The sequence below is a fragment of the Sesamum indicum genome, linkage group LG3 (genome assembly GCF_000512975.1).
Source record: "Sesamum indicum cultivar Zhongzhi No. 13 linkage group LG3, S_indicum_v1.0, whole genome shotgun sequence".
NCBI lineage: Eukaryota > Viridiplantae > Streptophyta > Magnoliopsida > Lamiales > Pedaliaceae > Sesamum > Sesamum indicum.
The window spans coordinates 12,676,972-12,698,030 of record NC_026147.1 but is presented as its reverse complement, the minus strand read 5'-3'; the positions used below and the strand labels follow the sequence as shown (position 1 = coordinate 12,698,030).

Sequence of the window (21,059 nt, the reverse complement as noted above, 5' to 3'; positions counted from 1 at the left end):
TTCCAGTAATTCCTGTTATCAACCAATGTTCCCGAATTAGCTTTGCACATCTCTAATTCCTAAACATCATATCCAATTTGGTCAATGCTTCTCTAGAAACACTGCTTAAAGGTAAACCAAAACATTCAATCTCCTTGGACGGTTGGATCTATTAAAAGCATAGCTTACCTCCTCAGGAAAACATTCAACCATAAGAAATGTGTTTCAAGAGAGAGATAAAAACACACTGGATAAAGTAGAATTCAAGCATAAAACAATGGGCAAACATCAAATATAGTGACCATCTTATATTGCCTTAACACAGACTTGAGCATGAATTTAGGAATGGAAAGAACACATGGTGTGCATAATAGTTTTTTAGCTGGTGATATAATGATCCTAACATGGACATCATTAGAGAAAGCAAATGTCTTCATGAAATATCAGGCCACAACATAAAATACATAGGTAAAGAATGAAAAGCCAAAAATGAAGTGGAAATTATTAAGAAAAAAATTGATATTTGACATTACTTGGATGGGCTCCTCAGACGGATGTGGAAGAGCTAAAGGCTGGACCAATAACGCCAACTGCATTGCAGATGTCGACAGAAGATCTACAGTACATGGAATCTAATAAAATAAACAAAAGCATCTATTGTTAATTGCAATCTAAAACTCAAGGGAAAAGTCCCAACTAAAATTTGTCATGAGGAAACTGATAAAAAGATCAAAATTATAACAGAAAATAAACACCAATGGCTAAAAAATAACTTTAAATAAATATTGATGCAATTAGATATCTGACCTGGTTTATGGTACACCTTATGTAACGTGGACTGCAATTCCCAGTGTCTTTGACTATATAATCACTTGTTGCAGGCTTAAGAATAAAAGATAAAATTAAGAATCAGGAAAGAGACACACCCTAAACATGTTAACATGGTATGTCATAGGCAAATATATCACTCAGTTCACAATTAGATCAGGTAATGTGAACTAGGGGCCATAATACTAAACAAATATGAAAAAGTCACAGAACATTTCAATAAATAAATATGATGGATATGCAGATATAACAATACTGCTACATACCGGAGGAGGGTTGGCCTGATTGTCATGACGGGTCTCATGCAAAATTACACTAGAACTTGTGGAAAGGCGGGGAATCTGGTTAGGATCAATTTTTGATTGCCCTGTTTGACCCAAAGACATAGATTGATTTGGAAGTGGTGGTTGCCCTGGTGGCATCCCAAACATCTGCTGCTTCTGCATAGCACCAGGGATTGGGGGAGGTGGAGCCACCTAAACCAAACACTTGATTTAGAATGCAACTCAATCAACATAATCTTAAAGTGCAACGCCAAAGACAAAACATGCTACATTGAACTTGATAAGTTCATATGATCCCACTAATGGTACGTTAAATGCGAAACCATCTAGGTCAGATTAGGTATACTCCTGAAATCAAACAAGGTTATTCAGGTCAATGTTGATTATCTATTGGAATCCAAGAGAAAGTCAAATTCCTCCTGAAAGCACAGGTACATCTAGAAAACAATAGCCAATTATTAATGAAACACCAATTATTAATGAAACAATAGCTGCATGCACGTGGTATGCATGTATTTTATTCAGGAACAAATACTTGAGCAAACATTTGCATAAAAATAAATTAGTAGGTTCCTTCAAGTAATGCACACAAACCAGTTACTATCTTTTCAAACAACTTTTACTTCATGAGTATTTTCAATGGTGAGGAAAATCTATACTTTCTCCTATCATGATGGAAGATTGATGGGATATTTACAGATGAAATTCGCATCATTAGCCTTTTATCAGCAAAGCACATTTCTTGAAAGATGTTAAACTAAAAATCTTACCAAAACCCAAATAACAATAAGTATTTTGAGAAGATATATGAGCAATGAAAAATCTGGAACCAAAAGCATTCGACATTGTAACTTTTTGCAATGAGTAAATGCCTGAAAATAGTTAAAATTCAAGATACCTTCAATCATGTCACAAAGGAGGTATCCTGATTTTTGCTGGCATTAATTAATATCAGAAAATATATTCAATTCTGGCGCAGTCATGTTTTTACTTAACTTGTAAGCGATCAAACAAATATAAGACAACTACAGAAGCAATTATTTCTGTCCGCCTTCCCTCTTTTAGTTATTGAATAAGTAAACATAGAACAGTTAAATTGACTAGTTCCTTCAGGTCGCCTCACTCTTTCACAATGACTCACAACCAAGTTTCCAAACTGGAAAGAGGTACAAAACCTCCAAAACAGGAAATGTCCTTTCACTTTCATTAGGTTCTGAGTTACAATCCTCTCCAAGTACACATATAACATTCATGCCTAATTAGTTACAAAAGCCAAAAGCAATCCATCCATCTCAACTTCAGGAAAACAGCCAGTCTTATGGACTCTTTCGTATGCCTCAAACTAGTTGAGTGCGCCAACAGGCACGAGTACAAGGGGAGACTGCTGTAGTAAGAAACTTTATTTACAGATTCATATGATTATCTTGGATGAAACTCACTAATTTCTTTTATCCAATACATACTTTTTGGCTATGCCAACAAAGGATGACTTAACGAGTGGGCATCCCCTCATATTTGCAGATTATCTTCTTGTTTTTTCTTCTTTCTCTTCCCACAGGCATCAAAACTCTACTACAACCCTCAGTACATTTTTTCTTTTTGTCTTGTTTTCTTCAACTAGTCATTTTCTCCTCCCCTTAGCCATCCATCATCTACCAGACACCACTTTTAGATCCACAATGACTACATAAGATGCTTTCTTAGAGTAAATACAATTCTTAATTATTATATCCTTTATAAGCTTCTGGGACAATTAAAAGAGCTTTTTAAGTGATTCTGTAATTTTTTGTGTTTAAGATGTTGAGTGGTGGGCGTAAATTGGTGATTAAAAAGTAGGTTGGGTATAACAGATCAATTTTTATGTTTGGGATATAGTATTGGTAGGAGTGTTGAAACTGGTGGGAGAAAGTGCATCACCAATGGACGCAGATGGTCCTGGAGTAGTGGGGAATTATAGGTGTGGAATGTCGAAATTGCAACTATGAAACAGAGGCAATTAGTGGGCTGCTTAGAAATAGAGAACAAGTAAAGTAGGTGGAAAAGAAAAAGGATACATCCATTGTCAACTTTTGTTTTTTGGCTATGAGTGGACATGTTGCCTGCAAATTCCTAACCCTTTAATTTCTGAAATTCTTATCCAAGAATCATAGTAAGACATACCCATAAATATATTTTGCTAACTTAAATGTAAAACTCGATGCAAACAGTTAAGAAGACCGGTCAGCAGCCAAGAAGATTATTTCCAACTAGAATCATATTACATAGCCAAAGGCCCATCTCAATTTTCTTATGGAGTAACTCATGGTAAATATTCAATTAATGATAATGAAGATAAATACTTAAAAACGACCGCATAATTATTTGTAATATTCATTTTTTTGCAAATGGCACCATTTATAAAAGAAATTATATAATATAACCGAAACTTTGGTTGGTACTTACTACTTAGTTTAATTTTTTGGAATAGTATCACTGTACTGGATATGAAAATGAAAGCCTAGTTAGGCTAGCAGAAAAACTAGGGAAGTCTTTGCAGGAACTCTAAACAACTTCAGCTCAGATCCTCTAATCAACGAAGTCCATGAAAGGTCAAATCTTCAAAAAGTGAAGTATGTCAAACAGTAAAGGTCATTTACCTTTCTGAACATATGGTCTTTAGCTTGTAAGTCATATTGTCAGCCACTCATCCACCACTACCTTGACAGATCTCCAATTCTCATTAAACAGAGCCCTTTCAAAGGATAAAGGCCAAATTTTTTACTACTGATTTCAAAATATAACAGCTTTGCACCGAGATACACAAGAAGGCGATTGCACTACATTTGAAAGAGTTTAAGAAGATATTTTCCATCTCTAGATCAACAAATGTGATATCATTTGTGATTACAGATTGTTGTGCTGAGTACCCAGTTATTTCAAGTTACACTAGCATGTGTCTACACAAAAATGTTTTGCAGTATCTATATGGTGTAGATAGTTTAATTTTGGTAAGTCAGAGTGCGACATTTGGTTCGATACTAGCAAGATACCAACCAAGTTATATAAGTAAACCAGACTCAGGCTTCACCTCATAATAATTGAAAATAGCAAAAACTCGGTTCATTAACGTCTGGAACCAAAGTCTTTCCAATAGCTACAGTCTGGCACTTACTCCAGACGCATATTTAACACACTTAATTAGTCATTGCTCATTCTGAATAACATATGTGAGTCTTCAGGCTAGCAAACATCAAATTGAAAATTATTAAACAATGAGAAACAAAGAATCCTTCAAGAGACAATAGTATTCACAAGATGAGAAATATCCAATCGAAAATTCACCTGCTGTTGCTGCTGTGGTGGCCACGCCTGCATCACAAAAGGAGAACCTGAAGATTGAAGGACACCCGGAACTGGTGGTGAGAATGGCAATGAAGCCGGTGGGGGTGGCATGTTTTGTGGTGATGCTGAAAATGGTGGAGCTTGGGACGGGGCTGAAAATGGGGAAGCCGGTTGCCCAATGGAAGATGATACACCAGCAGGTGGACTACCAAAGCTAGGACGCACTTGTAGAGGCTGAGAAGATGGCCTAGAAGATAACATTGGTGGAGATTGCTGAGGTCCGACAAACGGCCTTGGCATACCACCCATGGCAGGGGGGAACCGTGGCCCACTTTGCACCATCCCTGGGGCAAATGCAGGTGGTCCATTACTAACTGGACCATGGGAACTCATTTGCGGTGGAGCAGTAGGACCTGATGTCAGAGGAGAAGATGCAAAAGGTCCTGGATGAGGGCCAGCTCCAGAATTAGGGGGAGCAGCAGTTCCAGTTATGGGAGATGGTAATGCCCCAGGAGGCGGAGATCTAGATGCAAAGGGAGGAGGCCGAGACCCGGGTGGTGGGCCAGTGGGTCTAGCGGGCACCATATTTGGAGGCAATGTAGTTTGGGCAGGATTACTGGGAGGCATAGGACCTCTTGCAAACACACCAGGCGGAGGTGGGCCTGGTCTGCTACCAGTAAAAGGCGGAGGCTGTTGGCCGAGCAGTGAGGTATTAGGAGGTCTAGTGGCAGTACCACCAACATTACTCGATTGCTGCTGATTAGGCTGATTAATCTGAAGATTTTGCATATTATTAGCAAGTGCATTAGGGTTATAATTTGGGGGAGCATTCCCCGGTCTAGGTCCTCCCGGAGTAGCCATCAATTCAGCTAGTCAGAAATCTCTAATATTCAAAACCCCGGATCTTTAACAATACCACACTTTCTGTACACTTCACCCTCAGTTCAATCCAACCAAATCTGCACACCAAAAACGACCCAACTAAGACGACAAATCAGGAAACAATCCCTCCACCATGACACAAACTTCACAACAAGAAAAACGTAAAGCGGATCATGAACATGACAAAACCTGTAATGGCAGCCGAAATCCCGGTCCGTCACAACAGACCGCTTTCCGGCCAGATACTGATCTGCAAAAACAAGGAACTATGATTGCACTGAACAATCGGATCCAAAAATCCAACCAAAAATAAAAACATAAAACGAATTCGCCGGTATCTTGCACATTAACAACAGTGAAAAGACAATTGGTTATACCCGAATTCCGCACTGCAAAGATTGTACCTTTGGCTGAAGGGGTTTAGAATTGATTGATATTTATGGATTGAAGCAGTGGACTGGGGAGGGAAGAAAACGTCACGGCGAAAGAAGTGAATTTTCTGAAATACCGAAGCAAAAATTCATGTAATTGGGGTAATTAGTTGGAAAAAATAGTGCTCTTTTTAGCACTTTAGGGAACTATTGATGACGTGTACGCATCTCATTGGTCGAAACCATGCGTGTGACCTCAACACATATAATTTTGGGTGCCAAACATGAAATATGAATAATGTCAAAATTGTATTTATTGTCACTGCTATTATTATATGCAAGAATCCCATCACATTTGGTACAATTGTACATAAATTTTTTATAATTTGAGATTTGACACTCTTAAGTTTGCTTGGATAATAATTAAGTCTTTTCGTTGGTTAAAATTTATCAAATTTATTAATATTAATAAAAATATATATATTTAGTCTCTGTTGACTTATTACTGATTTATTACAGGTTAAGTAAATATATTAATGATCAAATTATTCTCATATATCTTCTCACGTTATTGCATGCACATAAGGTATATTTTCATTGTTATGGGAGTTGTTTAGTTGGAAAAAATTGTTTGGCCTGCACTAAATCAATAATAAGTCAATTGAGTGCAAATATCAATTTTCATTCAATATTTTTATTAATATCAATAAATTCAGTAAAATTTCACTAAGGATTTGACCTATTTATTATACGAAAGTAAACCTACGGGTATTAGATCTAATTTTCTAAATTATAAAGGGTCTATGTGTAATTATATCAAACTTCAGGAGTAATTATCGCTTTTTATAACTTAGATGTTTGAGATATATAAGAATTTTGAATTTTTGGACTAATAATTAAGAGTGTTAATTACGTTTTATCATTTGAACTATGATCGTTTTTACGCATTTGTATCTAATTTTTTTTAATCAACTTACCATCTAAACTACACAAAAATATACACTTTGTCATTTATAACTATTTTGTCACCAAGTTTTTTGTCGAAAAACATCACATGCACCGCACATATGATATTTAAGGGTTATGTGATGTCATATTTTTCATATATGCACAGAATGTGATGTTTTTCTAGCAGAAAAAATCAACAAAAATATGATCATATGTAGCAAAGTGCAAATTTCACAAAATTAAAATGTTAAGTTGACACAAAAAAAAATAGATACCTAAATATAAAGACAAGCATAGTTCAAATGGCAAAATATAATTTACTCTAATTAAAATTGAAAATTTGTGATTTTATAAGTATGAACTTGATAAATACTTTTTTATAATTTATATTTTAATGTGATAATATAATTATAAGTTCAGAGAGTTACGAGATTTTTATAATTTATGTCTGTTTCGATTGTGATAAAATTTTTAGAAATTTTCAATTTTAGTATCAAAGTAAAATTCTTACATGACCGGAGACTCAAACTATGCTCCCTAAAATGTCAGTTAAATTTTATGCTCACTAAATGAATGAATAATTGTCAGTACTTTTAATTTTTGAAAAATAGAATATGTCATTTGACTAATTAATGTTTTATCAGTATTTGTAAGATTTAAAATGCCTTAAAAATATATTTTTAACTACTATTTTTCTGGTCATTGTTACTGTTGATAAAAATATTAGTAATATTCTTGTATTGTTTAGTTAGACAAACATATTACGTCGATGTTGTCCAAACAACAAAATGAAATTACCTTAAGCCGATGAGGCTTAGTTCAATTGGCGAAGTTGATGCACTATGATTCTAATGTCATGGGTTTGAACTCCACTGATGTGTGGAACGTTATTCTACTTTAATAGTACGTGTCATTCATCTCTTTAATAGTATATATACTTAATATTGATAATCGACTTATATAAAAAGAAATAATAGTCAATCGCTTTTACTTTCAAAAAAATAAAATACACAAAACAAAACAAAACTACTTAAAAGACTTAACATCAAAATAAAATATTTTTTTCGCTTAGTTCCATCGCTTTCACTTTAGAAAAAAATAATAATAATAAGAAACACAAAATAAAACAGAACTATTTAAAAAAATTTAACAAATCAAAATGAAATATTTTTTGGCGCAATTAAATATATTAGTCTCATATGTACAATAAGAATGGTATGATATTGCTTTAAATTAAAAAGAATTTTGATAGATTTCAACCAAAATGTTGCCCATCAATTACTAAAGAAACTTTAGATTAGTTATACCACATAGACATAATTTGAAGACATATATTACTATTTTTTTTAAATCATAATTTATGGGCTAGAGTCTATATATCTAGCTAGGAGAACCAAATTTAATTGGGTAGGTGAGACTTAAAAGAATGCCCCCCAACCCCCCCCCCCCCCCCCCCCCCCCCCCCCCCAATAGTTACTATCACTTGCCTATAAATTAGATTGGAAAAGTTTGTCAATATGCAAAGTGTAGAGACCAATGAGCCTAATCATTGACCAATTTGAGTTATGGACTTGATTGTAGAGGTAATTTTAAATTTTTGTACTTAATGAATTTGAAATAGATTGATATATATATATATATATGTTGCTATAATCTTGAAAAATAAAATAAAAAGATCTTATTTTATTGCAGGAATCAAAACACAATAAGTTTCATAATCATGCAGCTAGAGATGAGGTCAGAACTAAATAATATACTCTCTTACATTTGAATCTGAAACTTATTGGAGAAGATCGAAAAAGACTAGCAAAGTTTTTTGGAGTTTTTTTTTTTTTCGTGCTTTTGTTTGGAAAGTAGAAGATTGCTCTTTAAATGTTTGTTTTTTCTTCTGAACAACAAACACCTAATTTTATTTATATAGACAAAAAGAGCTTATAGGACTCTTGAAGCGGTGTTTGTATAAAATTTATACTAATTAGATAGTGTACTAATAATTTTACCCAAAATTTAATTAAAAGTGGTAACCTCTTTACATTTCTTGTATTGATCCAAGGGATGCCCGTCAGTCCAATTGGTCCCAAAATAAGCTGACCTATGAACAGGTATGTAAAACCCATAAAATCATTTTCTTTATATTTAATAAACTGGTAGGTTCAAGAAGCAAATCCATTATTAGTCACGTTATCAAACAACTAGGTGGGCACGTCGTACACGTTGCCAATACATTGGGACACATCATGCTAAAATATCTCCAACAAACTCGTTGTAAATCGGTGACTATCTAGTCGATAACCAACAAAAAACAGATTATTGAACCCTCAAGATGTGTTCTGTATATTTTAAATTTTATTCTAAAGTTTGTTGTATTTTTTATTTAAGGGTAAATACTATATTTTGTCCTTTATGTTTTTGTTTAGAATCACTTTAGTTCCCTAAGTTTATTTCTTGGCTTTTTAGCATTTAAACTTTAGTTTTTGTTTCAATTTGATTTCTCTTGCCATTTTCTGACTAAAATGTGGCCATATTTTGAATCTTTTGGAGGGATAAAATGGTGAATAAGTTTTATTTTATCACTTTAGTCCCTTAGGCTCATAAAATTATCAAATTAATCTTTTTTTACACGAAAAAATAACTTTTTTATGTTAATATATTGTAATTATCTTATGTAAATAATAAAAATTTCGAACTCTTGTGAATATTGCTTAACTTAAAATAAATAGTCTCTCTTTTTAGTGGTTAGACAAAAACAAAATTATGAATAAATTTTATAAATTTATCTAATATGAAAATGTAATAAAAAAAACCTAAGTCAGTAATTTTTTATTTCAAAAGTTAAAGATAAGTCTAAAAATATTAAACCTCAACAATATTTATTAAATATTTGGATTTTCGAATAAAAAATTGGTAGATTATGCTTTTTAAATAGATTTTTTGATGAATTTCATATGTATAAAATTTATTTTAGGAGGTTTTCTATAAAATGAGACTATATATTTAGAAAACCTCTTAATGTGAGTTATATATATATTTAACATCCACTAAATAATCTAATTAAAAGTGCATTCCACCAACTTCTTTTTTTTCAAAATCGTAGCTGTTAATATTTGATAACTTTGTTAAAATATAATTTTATATGACATATCTCTAACTCCTAAGATTAAAGAACCAACTTAGATTTTTTTTAAAAAATATTTTTTGGATTAGATAAGTTTAATAAATTTATTTATAATTTTGATATTTTTTTGTCACTTTTGAAAAAAAAAAGAGGCTATTTTATTATAAGTTAAGCAATATTTAATGTTATGTTCACAAAGAGTTCAAAATTTTCATTTTTCATACAAGATAATAACATCATACCATATAAAAATATATAAAAAAAAATTCTTTCTAAAAAAGGACTAATTTGATAATTTCATAAACTTAAGGAACTAAAGTGACAAAATCAAACTAACTATTTTATCCACCAAAAAGTCAAATTCTAGCAACATTTTCGTCGAGAAATGGTTAGAGGGACCAAATTGAGACAAAAATTAAAGTTTAGGGATGCTAAAGTCAAGAAATGAACTTGAGGGACTAAGTAATTTTAAACGAAAATTTAAGGGACTAAGTAATTTTAAACGAAAACTTAAGGGACCAAATATAGCATTTACTATATATTTAATTTAAGGTTATATGTTTAGACTCCCTCTAAAAATGCGAATTACACTTTCCCAAAAAAATTTTAAAATTACACTTACACCTCTACAAGTATTCATTATTTACACCTGATCCTGTTTTATTTGGATTTTGACAAAAAATGTTGATGTTAGCAGAAAGAATTGCCTAAAATTTTAATTTTACCTCTCATTTAATATTTTTATGTGCTAATTTTGTACTTATGAAGGAAAAATATAATGATGTTAACCCCACATTAGCAAAAAAAATATACATATGATGTTAAATGAGTGATAAAATTAAAAATCTATATATTTTTCTTTCTGTACGTTAGTATTTTCCATTCAAACCAAACGAAAGGGGGTCAAGTGTAAATCGAGATTCTTTTGCAGGGAGTGGAACTGTATTTTTAAAAGTTTTTTGGAAGAAAATATAATTTAGCATTTTTAGAAGAGGTCTAACTATAATTATATATAAACACAAAGTGTACAAAAAATCACAACATCTATTTTATATAGAGAAAGATTTATACAAGTAACGTGTATATCCTAAATAGAATAGAAGATGCAATAATATTTAAAAATAAAAATTCAATTTGATCTTTAATGTTTAAAAATAGGAAATGAGGTTATCTATTAAAAAAAGTATAAATTACATATTTCCACTTCAACATATATTTTATATTTTGACATTTAATATTTTTTTTTCAATTTATCATCTCAATTTTGTGAAATTTGCTCTTTGTCACATATCACCATTTTATAGTCAATTCTTTTTTGCTGGAAAAAATATCACATGCACGGCACATGTAATATTTTAACCATATATTGTTTTTAAATATTATATATGTAGTGCATATAATATTTTTTCAACAGAATCAATCAAGAAATAGTCAGAATGACAAAGTGCAAATTTTGTAAAGTTAAAATGGTAAGTTAACTTAAAAAAAATTTAGTTGATAAAGTGTGAAAATAATATAGTTCGAATGTCAAATGTAATTTATACAAAAAAAAAAAAGAAGAAATAAATGGCAAAAATAGGAAACGGAAATGAAAGTATTAGCCAAACAAGACTAAATAAACAGACAGGGTAACGTTCGAAAAGAGCGCGAAAAGGAAGGAGATGCTGACACACTGTTGCTGCCCTTTGAAACCGCACCCATTTCCGACCATTCCCATTTCCTCGGACTCCCGTCTTTTCTCTTTTACTCTCTCTCTCATCTTTCTTTTTTGTCACATAAATTGAAGGAACTTCGATCCTTCTTCTTCATCACACACATTATTGCTGTGAAGCACTTTCGGCGAAAAAGAAGAAACAAAAATTCAAGAAAATGGCAATCCCGGAGACCCCATCACGACAATCTTTGATCCCAACTTTTCTTTACTCTTCCTCTGTAAGGATGGTGAATTTGGAGCAGAATTTGATGCCGAGAGTGAATAATCCATCCGGGTGGTCGGATTCAACTGCAGCGCCGCAGCACTCGGCGGAGGGGATCGGGCGGAATTTCATGATTCCGGCGCCGAACGAGAGCGGGATAAAGATGTTCTCGCCGGCGTTCTACGCGGCGTGTACAGCCGGGGGAATATTGAGCTGTGGGCTCACTCACATGGCCGTCACTCCACTTGATCTTGTCAAGTGCAACATGCAGGTTAAGTGAAATTTCAATTTGTTAGTTTATATAGTTTTAGCATTTTTAGTACTGGCAATTGTATGTGTTTCATCTTTACAGTTTGGGATAGTACTGATTGTATGATCTTTACGAAAGATGTTGTATTTGGGATTGTTATAGTTGAAACTTTTGACAGGGTGACTATTTGCACTGTTCTGTTTTTCATTTTTCATCAAATAAAAGGAGAAATGAAACTCATCATGTAAAGCTAAAGAAGACACTTTTCTTGTTAGTGATGTGTTGTATTGGAAATTCATGATGCTTTGGTAATTTGTTTGGATCGTCAGGAATAAGATGTGTTGTATTTTCTGTGAAAAACGACAATCCTGTACCATTGTTGGTAATTGAAATGTAAAAACATGTGTTTTTTTCTGCTCATCTGTTTGGTTAACATTCAATGATATATGATTTAGATTGATTTGAAGAGATTATATACTAACGACTAACTGTGTCAAGTGCACAAGCTTCATCATTTTTCAGCATCTATGACAATATATGGTCGTTCTTTATTACGATCTTATTGATTCTTTAAAATATAAGTGGTAGATATATTTTGACAGTATGATATATATGTATATCAAATTCACATAGATTTATACGAATGTTAGTTTACCTAGATGTCCATTTTCTAAGCATTGTATCTTGAATGAAAGTATATTAGAGATTGTCTTGTTTCCATTGGCCTGTATCTTGTTTCTATTGAGAATGTGCTGAGTTTATGGAAGAAATTCGTGACCATCAACCCGGAAGCCAAAGCAATTGCAAGAGATGTTCAGAAACAAACAGCAAATATGTGGAAATTTCTCAACATATAAGTAGTTCTACTTGTACATATGTGTGCCTTGTCATACAATGGTAATTGAAGAACCAATACATGATAACAAGTTGCACTATTTGACATCAAGATTGACCATACAATTATAGAATGATGATATGCAAGATGAATAATAAGGTCTAGGTACAATGATGTTAATAAGTTTAATGTTGTTGAATGTTGCACGGCTTACCATTAGCTGAAGTTGTGCAAAATAACAACCAAAATGTCATATCTTTTGTCATAAAAAGGCATAAAAGGAGTTTTTCCAAGAGTCGGTGCATACCTATTGCTCGTACATCAAATTATATCTCCTCTGTTTTTTCAGATTAATCCTGCAAAGTACAAGAACATTAGCTCTGGTTTCGGTGTTCTGCTTAAGGAGCAGGGAGTCAAGGGTTTCTTCAGAGGTTGGGTGCCAACCCTGCTTGGATACAGTGCACAAGGAGCATGCAAGTTTGGATTCTATGAGTTCTTCAAGAAGTACTACTCCGACATTGCTGGTCCTGAGAATGCAGCCAAATACAAGACAATAATATACCTTGCAGGATCTGCATCTGCTGAAGTTATTGCTGATATTTGCCTCTGCCCATTTGAAGCCGTTAAGGTTCGAGTCCAAACTCAACCTGGCTTTGCCAGAGGTTTGGCTGATGGATTTCCTAAGTTTGTCAAGGCTGAAGGAGCTGCAGCGTATGCATTTATTAAGTTATACTATTTGTTTGTCGTTTGCCATCTAAAAGTCCTGCTTAATAGAGTCTCTGTTGACGTATATTTTTCAACAGGCTTTACAAGGGGATTGTTCCACTTTGGGGACGACAGATTCCATGTAAGCCTTCTGATAGTTACATTTTCAGATTTCTCCCAACCTTAACTGATGTGAATTGTTGGTCTGTGCATTTAGTGCATGTTTATCTGTAGAGAAGTTGCCATCACGTCTGTCATATTTGTTTTCTTGTCATCTTCATACTATTGAGGATTGCAGTGGAGAATCATACTTAATTGATGCATGTAATACTGTCTAGAGCTGGAATGATGAGCTTTCCTTCACCAAAGTTTTGCTAAACAAAGCTTGATAACTTCTAGGTTTTGATGTGTCAACTTATTGCAAGTAAAGTGGTTTCACTTATCCTGATTTCTGTAATCATATGCAAGCTACTTAGATTTTTGGAGACACTTCATTACCAGTGGAACTTACATTAAAGAACAAATTATGATCAAATGGATTAACTGCAGATACGATGATGAAGTTTGCTACATTTGAGAATATTGTTGAGGCCATTTACAAATACGCCATTCCAACCCCAAAAGACAAGTGCAGCAAAGGCTTGCAGCTTGGAGTTAGTTTTGCTGGTGGCTATGTGGCTGGGGTGTTCTGTGCTATCGTATCGCATCCTGCTGATAACTTGGTATCTTTCCTCAACAATTCCAAAGGAGCAACAGCCGGTGATGTGAGTATCAATGGTTACTTAATATATGACATTATCTGTTGACGACTGCTAATTTTCTTCAAATTTCTGTTGATTGTACGTGTGCATTCCAGGCTGTAAAAAAGCTAGGCTTGTTGGGTCTGTGCACACGGGGCCTCCCTCTTCGTATTTTCATGATTGGTACTCTTACCGGAGCACAATGGGGCATCTACGACTCATTCAAAGTTTTTGTTGGGCTGTAAGTTTCCATTTTGATACATACTCAAAGCTTTCATGTTTGATAATCCTAATCTGTCGCATACAAGAAATCTGTAGAAATCAAAGTGTTTTTCCCATGACATTATGATAAACCCTTTGTTCTTTCAGGCCTACCACTGGTGGAAGTCCTGCTCCTGCAAAAAAGTGAGAAGAGAGAGATGGTAGACGAGAACAAATTTTCTTTGTCCCTCCTCTCAAATTTTAAGCAATAAAGGTGGACTGCCTTCTAGGATGATGGGGGTTAATACCCAAAATCACACAGAATAGTAGCATTGTGATTCTCATAAGCACATTTTTGCAGTTTTGCAGTTGATGACAGATGATAGTTTGTATACTGCAGTTTTGCAGTTGTTGATAGATGAGAGCTTAGTACATACAGGTCCAATAAGTTTGCCTTGTTCATTAAGCAATGCACATTTTTGTAAAGCAGTACTTTGATGATTATTCAAGGTTCAGTTTTGTTTAGCTTCCTGTTACTTGCAAGGACTAGTTGAGTGGAAAGCCAAAAAGAAATCCTATCCTTGACGTAAAATTGAATTAAATGACTATGATGCCTATGAAAATAACCTTCCAATTGCAATTATAAACATTAGAGATCCTATTTTTTTTTTATTTTCTTAATAAAAAGAAAAACAAGTAGCCGTAATACATCTAAGGATAATGCCTTAGATAATGATACAGTATACATTCCGATAGTCTATCCTTTGAAGCCAAGCCCTCAATCTGCCTTTGGTGTTGGCGTGTTGCGTATAGTTTCCAGCTGAGCTTGATGTGTTACTATCGGGTTTCTCCTCTCCTAATATGAATTTACTATCACTTTTGAAGTCTGTTGTCAATTGGGTATATTGTGTCAAAAACAACTCTTGCAAATACATGGCGGACTTCCTTTAAACGTCCCATAGCTAACAACTCATAATCAATCTTACTACCATGCTTTGGTACAAATCCTTTTTCCTTCCCGCCTCCAACACATTCAAATATCTTGCAAACCCTCAAGTAAAGTGCCAGTGGAAAAAATACCTGCAAGACATGAAAATAGAGTATAACAATTTTCACCATTTTCCAGACACTTGACGCAATGGACCAAAATGAAGAAAACACGCATTAAATGAGTGACAAGATCAATATGCACGTCTTTTATTCCTATAGATTAACAAAAAATAAATTTGGCTTGGCTTTACCTTAGGTAAACCCAATATAATTTCCATTATTCGCTTGACACCAAATCAGAGATTTGTAGAAAGTTGCAGAACATTTAGATTTTAGAGTCTTCAGTTGCTCTAAAAGAAGGTTCAAAACCTGTGGAGGAGTAAAAGGCAGGTGAGTGCTTACAAGATCCGAGTATGGTGCCTTGGGATATTTAGCCATTGCCTGGGAGACAAAATACTCATCTGTCATATGAGTAAGTGCAGCTCGAACGGAAGCTGCCAAACTCATGACCTCTTCCAATAGGGCATCAGAATCCAGATTCCTAGGTTCCAACAATTCATGAAAACTTATGTCATGTTGCTTATTGATGCGTCTTGCGATACTTAAAGCTTCAGGTAAATCTCCGCCATTGTGGACAGCAAGGCTAAATGCAGCGATCACTAGGGGATCCCTTGGCTGTTCTGACAGAGCTTCATGAAATGCTAAGATTGCAAACCTGAAAATCACATACTTCTCGATCACCTTAAGATTTAAGCAAGTTGATGGAACTTGAATTTCCAGATGAACTAGACAAGTACTGAGAATATTACCATAAGCTATTGTGACACGGCCTATCAGGTGCCAGGAGTTTATCAAGGTTGAAGAATAAAGACTGCAAGACAAAGCAACACATTTTCATTCTGGACACATTTAACCTCCCCGTGTAACAAAACCATAACAAGCACACACATGGAAATAACTAACTCTGATAGATACAAGCTTCATTATATATGCACCTCAGATTTGTAAGGAATCTTGGAAAAGAAAACAAGATCCAACTAGTAAATTATTTCTATTTTGTGCAGGCACCGAAACTCTTACCAAAAGCATGTTATACCGCTTGTCACGTCTCCTAAAACCATGACGGACAAAGTATGATGCCTGCAAGCAATGTTATTCTACTCAATTTCCATAATTTGACCGACGGAAATCTGAAGCATGTAAACATGGTAAAATGAAGCTAGTCCAATTATATTCTTTGACTAGCAAGTCAAACCTTGGGATATTAATATCTAAATCTACCTGAATAGGCAGAAGTATTTCCAGAAGACCAAGCTTCCATAATAATCTCAAGGAGGCCTCTGCAGAACCATATGCCATCATGTAATTGACTTCCATGAGAAGCCTCCCCTGCAAGCATGATCAACCAAGCCATAATTACAAGTATCAGTATATCATACTGATCAGTTGAAAAGACCATAAAAGAGGGAGAAATGCCTTCCAGGTGTACCCTATCAAGCCGTAGTACTGAAGCAGATAACCTTTTTACTGCAAGGGCTGTCTCTCTTGAAAAACGAAAGCCCAAACGAGCAGCAATTCGCACAGCACGAAGAATACGAGCTGCAAAGTTAATGCGCAATTGAATCACAATTAGAAAGCAAGGTGATTAATTAACCAGTAGGGCAGCATGAGTAAGCTTAGCCATAAATAATTGACACTTCTAATGAAACATGACATACATACAAGCACCGGAGTGTGACCAAAAAATCTATTCATTCTGAAGTAGTTTTTTCAAAGAACGAAGAGATAGGACTTACCACAATCCTCAGTCAAGGAAAGATTCGCAGGTTTTATGGTCCGCACCTTCATATAAAAAAGTAGACCTGTAAATAAGTCATACAGAATAGAAAGATTCAAGAAAATTCAAAGTTTACAATAGCTTAGAGATACATGCACACTTTAGCTTTCCTAATATCTTTAACACCACCCGTATAGTCGTACACCAACTTTGCATAAGGGTCAAACATCAAACTGCATTAACAAGAAAAAGAAATGAGATTCAGTAGTATAATACAATGAATTTGAAGTTAAAAGCATCCCTTTATGCTTCCAAGCAAATTTCTCGTCCATCAACCCATGAGAAGATGAATTTAATCGTTGAACGACTAAATAGTAAAGATGACAAAATAAAAGAAGTAAAAATGAAAACAAGATAAAAGAAAAATCTAGAACAAGTTTTAAAATGAACAGTTATCAAATTAATAAGGATAAACTAGTGACCCATTTATTGTAAAGTCCCGCTGTAAGCAGTTTCTCCAGCGAACATAATCCTTCTCGTCACAGTCAGCAGGCTTCTCAGGATCCAAAGTCAAATCCCTGCCAAACCTTGTTGCACGAGTGCTAAAGCTTGAGACCTGTTACATTTGTGAAGGTCACTATAAGTTTGTAAATCTAGCAGTCCAACTGGATTTTGGCAAATGATGCGAACTAACCTGATGCTGCAATGACAAATATGAAGCATGGGTGGATTTGACAAAGGAGATCAAGGTGGGAAAAAATTGAGGAATAGTTATTGTCTCAACATTAGTAAACTAAGAACTAGTCAATAATTCATCGCTTGGAGAAAGGGATAGAAGAAATGAAGAAGAGTGCAGAAGAGAAATGTAGCATATAGATGAACTAAAACTAACTTTAGCGAGAGAGGCCAAAATGGGCTAAAGTCCAAGATTAGAAAACAAGAAAGCTATAGACTTAAAAAATTTCTGTTAGGAGGACAAACCTCCACAATAGTATCATCAATGTGCACATGACAGATTGGGAAACGTTTGCCGATCATCTCACATCGAGAAAACGTCCTCATCACCTGCAAGTTAAGATAGTCAGAATGTGTTGTTTTTGGTTTCTCTTTTCATTTCTGTCGCTTTTGTTTTTGCATTTTCCCCCTACTTTTTCTTGGGGTGGGTGGGTGCGGTTGTTTTGGGGGGAACAGGGCTGAAATATAATTAAAAATACTTCAATATTGGAGCTATGACTTTCTTCTGACAAGGTTCAGTCTCTGCAGTGGCTGACATCTCAACTTCCCAACAGATTCAATTATCAATCAAGAAAAAATTGGAAAGAAATATGAGGTAGTACAATGCATCATTTTGCATTATGAGAACATTTTAAACAAGCTGAGGAGTGAGGACATATGTTACACTGTGCAAAACTAGATTCGAATAACTTCAAGATTAAAAACACATGCTACGCCTTTGTTGAAATTTTTCTGACAGGCAGATTTGCCATCAGTTACATCAAAAAGTATTCTGTAATATTGTGGGCTTCAATATATTTAAAGAAATGATCGTATCTATGTCAAAATGATAGGGCAGCAACAATGTAGAATTACCTCTTTTAGTTCCGCAGAGGTTATTATATCAAAATCCTTAGGTATTCGCTTCAAGATGAGATCCCTTACACATCCCCCAACAAGGTAAACTTCAAAGCCTACAAAACAATTGATGAGCAAAATTCGTATGGGCCAATTGGACCATTAACTGAAAAGAACTGGAAATATGCTTGGATTCATTAATAAGTTAAACTCTAGAGATGACAGATTCTTTAAACTAGACTACTACAGAATTTTGATGATCAAAAGAAAACCTGAAAGCAACAGGAATAACTCAAATACAAACAGAAGTTTCTCCACCTACGCAACTTGAGACACACAAAATTATAGAAAGTTATTATTTTCTCTAATTTCATTGACTTAAACTTCAGAGTGCCAAAAGCAAGTACCATTTCACTACACCAATCCTCCTTTCTACAAAATTTATGATGCCAAAATTTACCAAGCATCATAAAAGAATAATACGAAATGATTTAGACACAGTATTGCTAAGGTAACAAATAGCACAATGCTGCAGCAAAAAGCAATGCAAATGAAAAAAATGTCTCAGACACACACACTAAAGGAAAATGTCAATTAATTCTCCTTCATTAGTACTCCAGTATCAGAAACTACACTTTTAGCTATTCAAGTAGTAATTTTGCATCCAACATAAGGAAGATAAATAAACTGGAAGCAACGTTAAAAACAACACATCATGCGCGCATGTGTCTTACATACCTCTTCTTTTAAGACAATTAAGAACCACTCTTGTAGGTCTTGAAATTTTTGAAGTACTAATTCCAAGGTCCTTGGAGTTCAACTTCTTCCACTCCGGCACCCTTCCATATACATCAGCACCACTCACACTATCAACCACTGCACGTTAAAAGAAAAAAGAATTAACAAAAAACAGATCAGAAGGACAAAGAAAAAGTAAATCTTTGCACTTGCTTTGTCTCCGCTTAACTAAAAAAACATGAAAACAAACCCTCCCCCCCCCCCCCCCCAAAAAAAAAAAAAGAAAAAAGGGGGGTTGATTTTCACTTGCCCTTCTCACTCTCGGTACCATCAAATGCTTCAACTGCAGCAGCATATCCCAGCCTTACCTGAAGCAGGAAAAACACAAATTCATTTACACAAACACAATGAACTTAATTTCTTCTACAAGAAAAAAAGAAGAAAAAGTAAAGACAAAGATTGACCTGGAGAAAGTAGCGGCGGAGGGGAGGGCGGAGATGCAAACATGGAAGTCGAGAGTATCCGAGGCCACTTGAAATGGCCATGGGAATTCACATCCGGATGTAGGGTTTATCAACAGAAACAGAGGTCTTTCACTCCCTTAAACCCCACACAAATGCTTCACCAAGAATATCACAACGATAATAAACGGGTTTCAGATGTCGCGCTTATCTTCCAACACTTTTGGCTGATATTTGGATCACGGGTCGGACCCAACCTGTCAGACTGTGAATTCCAGAGTTGGATCCGACGATCTTCTTGGGTTCTGAAACTTTGACTGGCCCAATAGGCCCAATGTATTATTGGGCCAGAACAATGGGCTTTTCTTAATTTCTTGCTAAAATTGTGCTGAATTCTTTTGGGTTGTACGGACTTAATTTGGTAATTGATTTGGCGATTTTATCCTCTAAAATTAAAATGTGGTAATGAATCGTGTGAAGATATGGAGATATACTACTGTTAATCTCAAAAAGGATATTTATAATTCTCAAATGATAAAATATATTTATAATTCTCAAACGATAAAATATTGATGAGGAAAATTACATAATTACATAAATACCCCCCATTTTTGGCAAATTACTGACATCCTATGACTGCACCCTAAGACTGTGCAGGTGGGCCCCATGGCACAGGTGCAGCAGCGGTGGTAGCAGGTCTGATAGCGGGTGACGTGGCCTGCTTTCATTGGGGCCACGTGTCGCACATACAGAGTGTACCGTACAAGTATAAATACCCTCATTTATGATATTTCAAATACGTTTTCAGCACTTCTTTTTACCGCCATATTTAAAGCTCTAATTCAATCTCATTTTCGACCCCACTTTTTCTAACTTAAGCATCGGAGGGCCATCGCCGAGGGCCTCTCGACTAGTCTAACGTTTGCTGTGCTCTCAGGATCCACTCCAGGTAGCTAAAGAAAAGGATTTAGCGATCACGACCAGGCGATCCGACCTTGCGACCCCGATCCATAAATCCTAATTTTAAGCGACCTACATCAAATATATTTATAATTATAATAAATTTCATAATAGCCCATTATAATTACCTAATAATCAATAATAAAACCATCGGACCATATATAGTAGCCTGTAAGTTTGATGGTG

At 34.7% G+C, this 21,059-nt stretch overlaps 3 protein-coding genes across 7 annotated transcripts in view; 1 reads left to right on the top strand and 2 right to left on the bottom strand.

The window, feature by feature from the left end:
- Nucleotides 1-5,824, bottom strand: part of LOC105158184 (protein transport protein Sec24-like At4g32640) — a 16,854-nt gene extending 11,030 nt beyond the window's left edge. For 2 of the 4 annotated variants that reach the window (XR_847509.2, XM_011074835.2), the window contains exons 1-6: nt 5,672-5,824; nt 5,484-5,544; nt 4,413-5,371; nt 1,074-1,283; nt 787-861; nt 513-611 (exon numbers count right to left, since the gene is read on the bottom strand). Coding sequence is in view for 3 of the 4 variants with exons in the window: in XM_011074835.2 (XP_011073137.1) it covers nt 513-611; nt 787-861; nt 1,074-1,283; nt 4,413-5,273 (1,245 nt within the window). In the remaining variant the exon portion in view is untranslated. The remainder of the gene's footprint in view (nt 1-512; nt 612-786; nt 862-1,073; nt 1,284-4,412; nt 5,372-5,483; nt 5,545-5,671) is intronic. The other 2 variants (XM_011074837.2, XM_011074838.2) reach the window with 2 other exon arrangements.
- On the top strand, nt 11,411-14,900 carry LOC105158183 (mitochondrial phosphate carrier protein 3, mitochondrial-like). The gene is made up of 6 exons (XM_011074834.2): nt 11,411-11,915; nt 13,079-13,440; nt 13,533-13,576; nt 13,984-14,198; nt 14,291-14,415; nt 14,544-14,900. The coding sequence occupies exons 1-6, from the start codon at nt 11,598-11,600 to the stop codon at nt 14,581-14,583; spliced, it is 1,104 nt and encodes a 367-aa protein (XP_011073136.1). The 5' UTR covers nt 11,411-11,597; the 3' UTR covers nt 14,584-14,900.
- On the bottom strand, nt 14,770-20,076 carry LOC105158182 (poly(A) polymerase I). 2 transcript variants are annotated; one of them, XM_020693025.1, is made up of 14 exons: nt 19,917-20,076; nt 19,763-19,820; nt 19,453-19,590; nt 18,733-18,830; nt 18,124-18,207; nt 17,625-17,758; nt 17,303-17,375; nt 17,162-17,207; nt 16,855-16,964; nt 16,647-16,754; nt 16,446-16,505; nt 16,175-16,236; nt 15,735-16,080; nt 14,770-15,455 (listed from the first exon to the last, which is right to left on the bottom strand). In XM_020693025.1, exons 1-14 carry the CDS (start codon nt 19,995-19,997, stop codon nt 15,249-15,251), a joined length of 1,605 nt encoding a protein of 534 aa, XP_020548684.1. In that variant the 5' UTR covers nt 19,998-20,076; the 3' UTR covers nt 14,770-15,248. The 2 variants fall into 2 exon arrangements, with proteins under 2 accessions (XP_020548684.1, XP_011073135.1); XM_011074833.2 differs by having other exon boundaries at nt 15,768-16,080.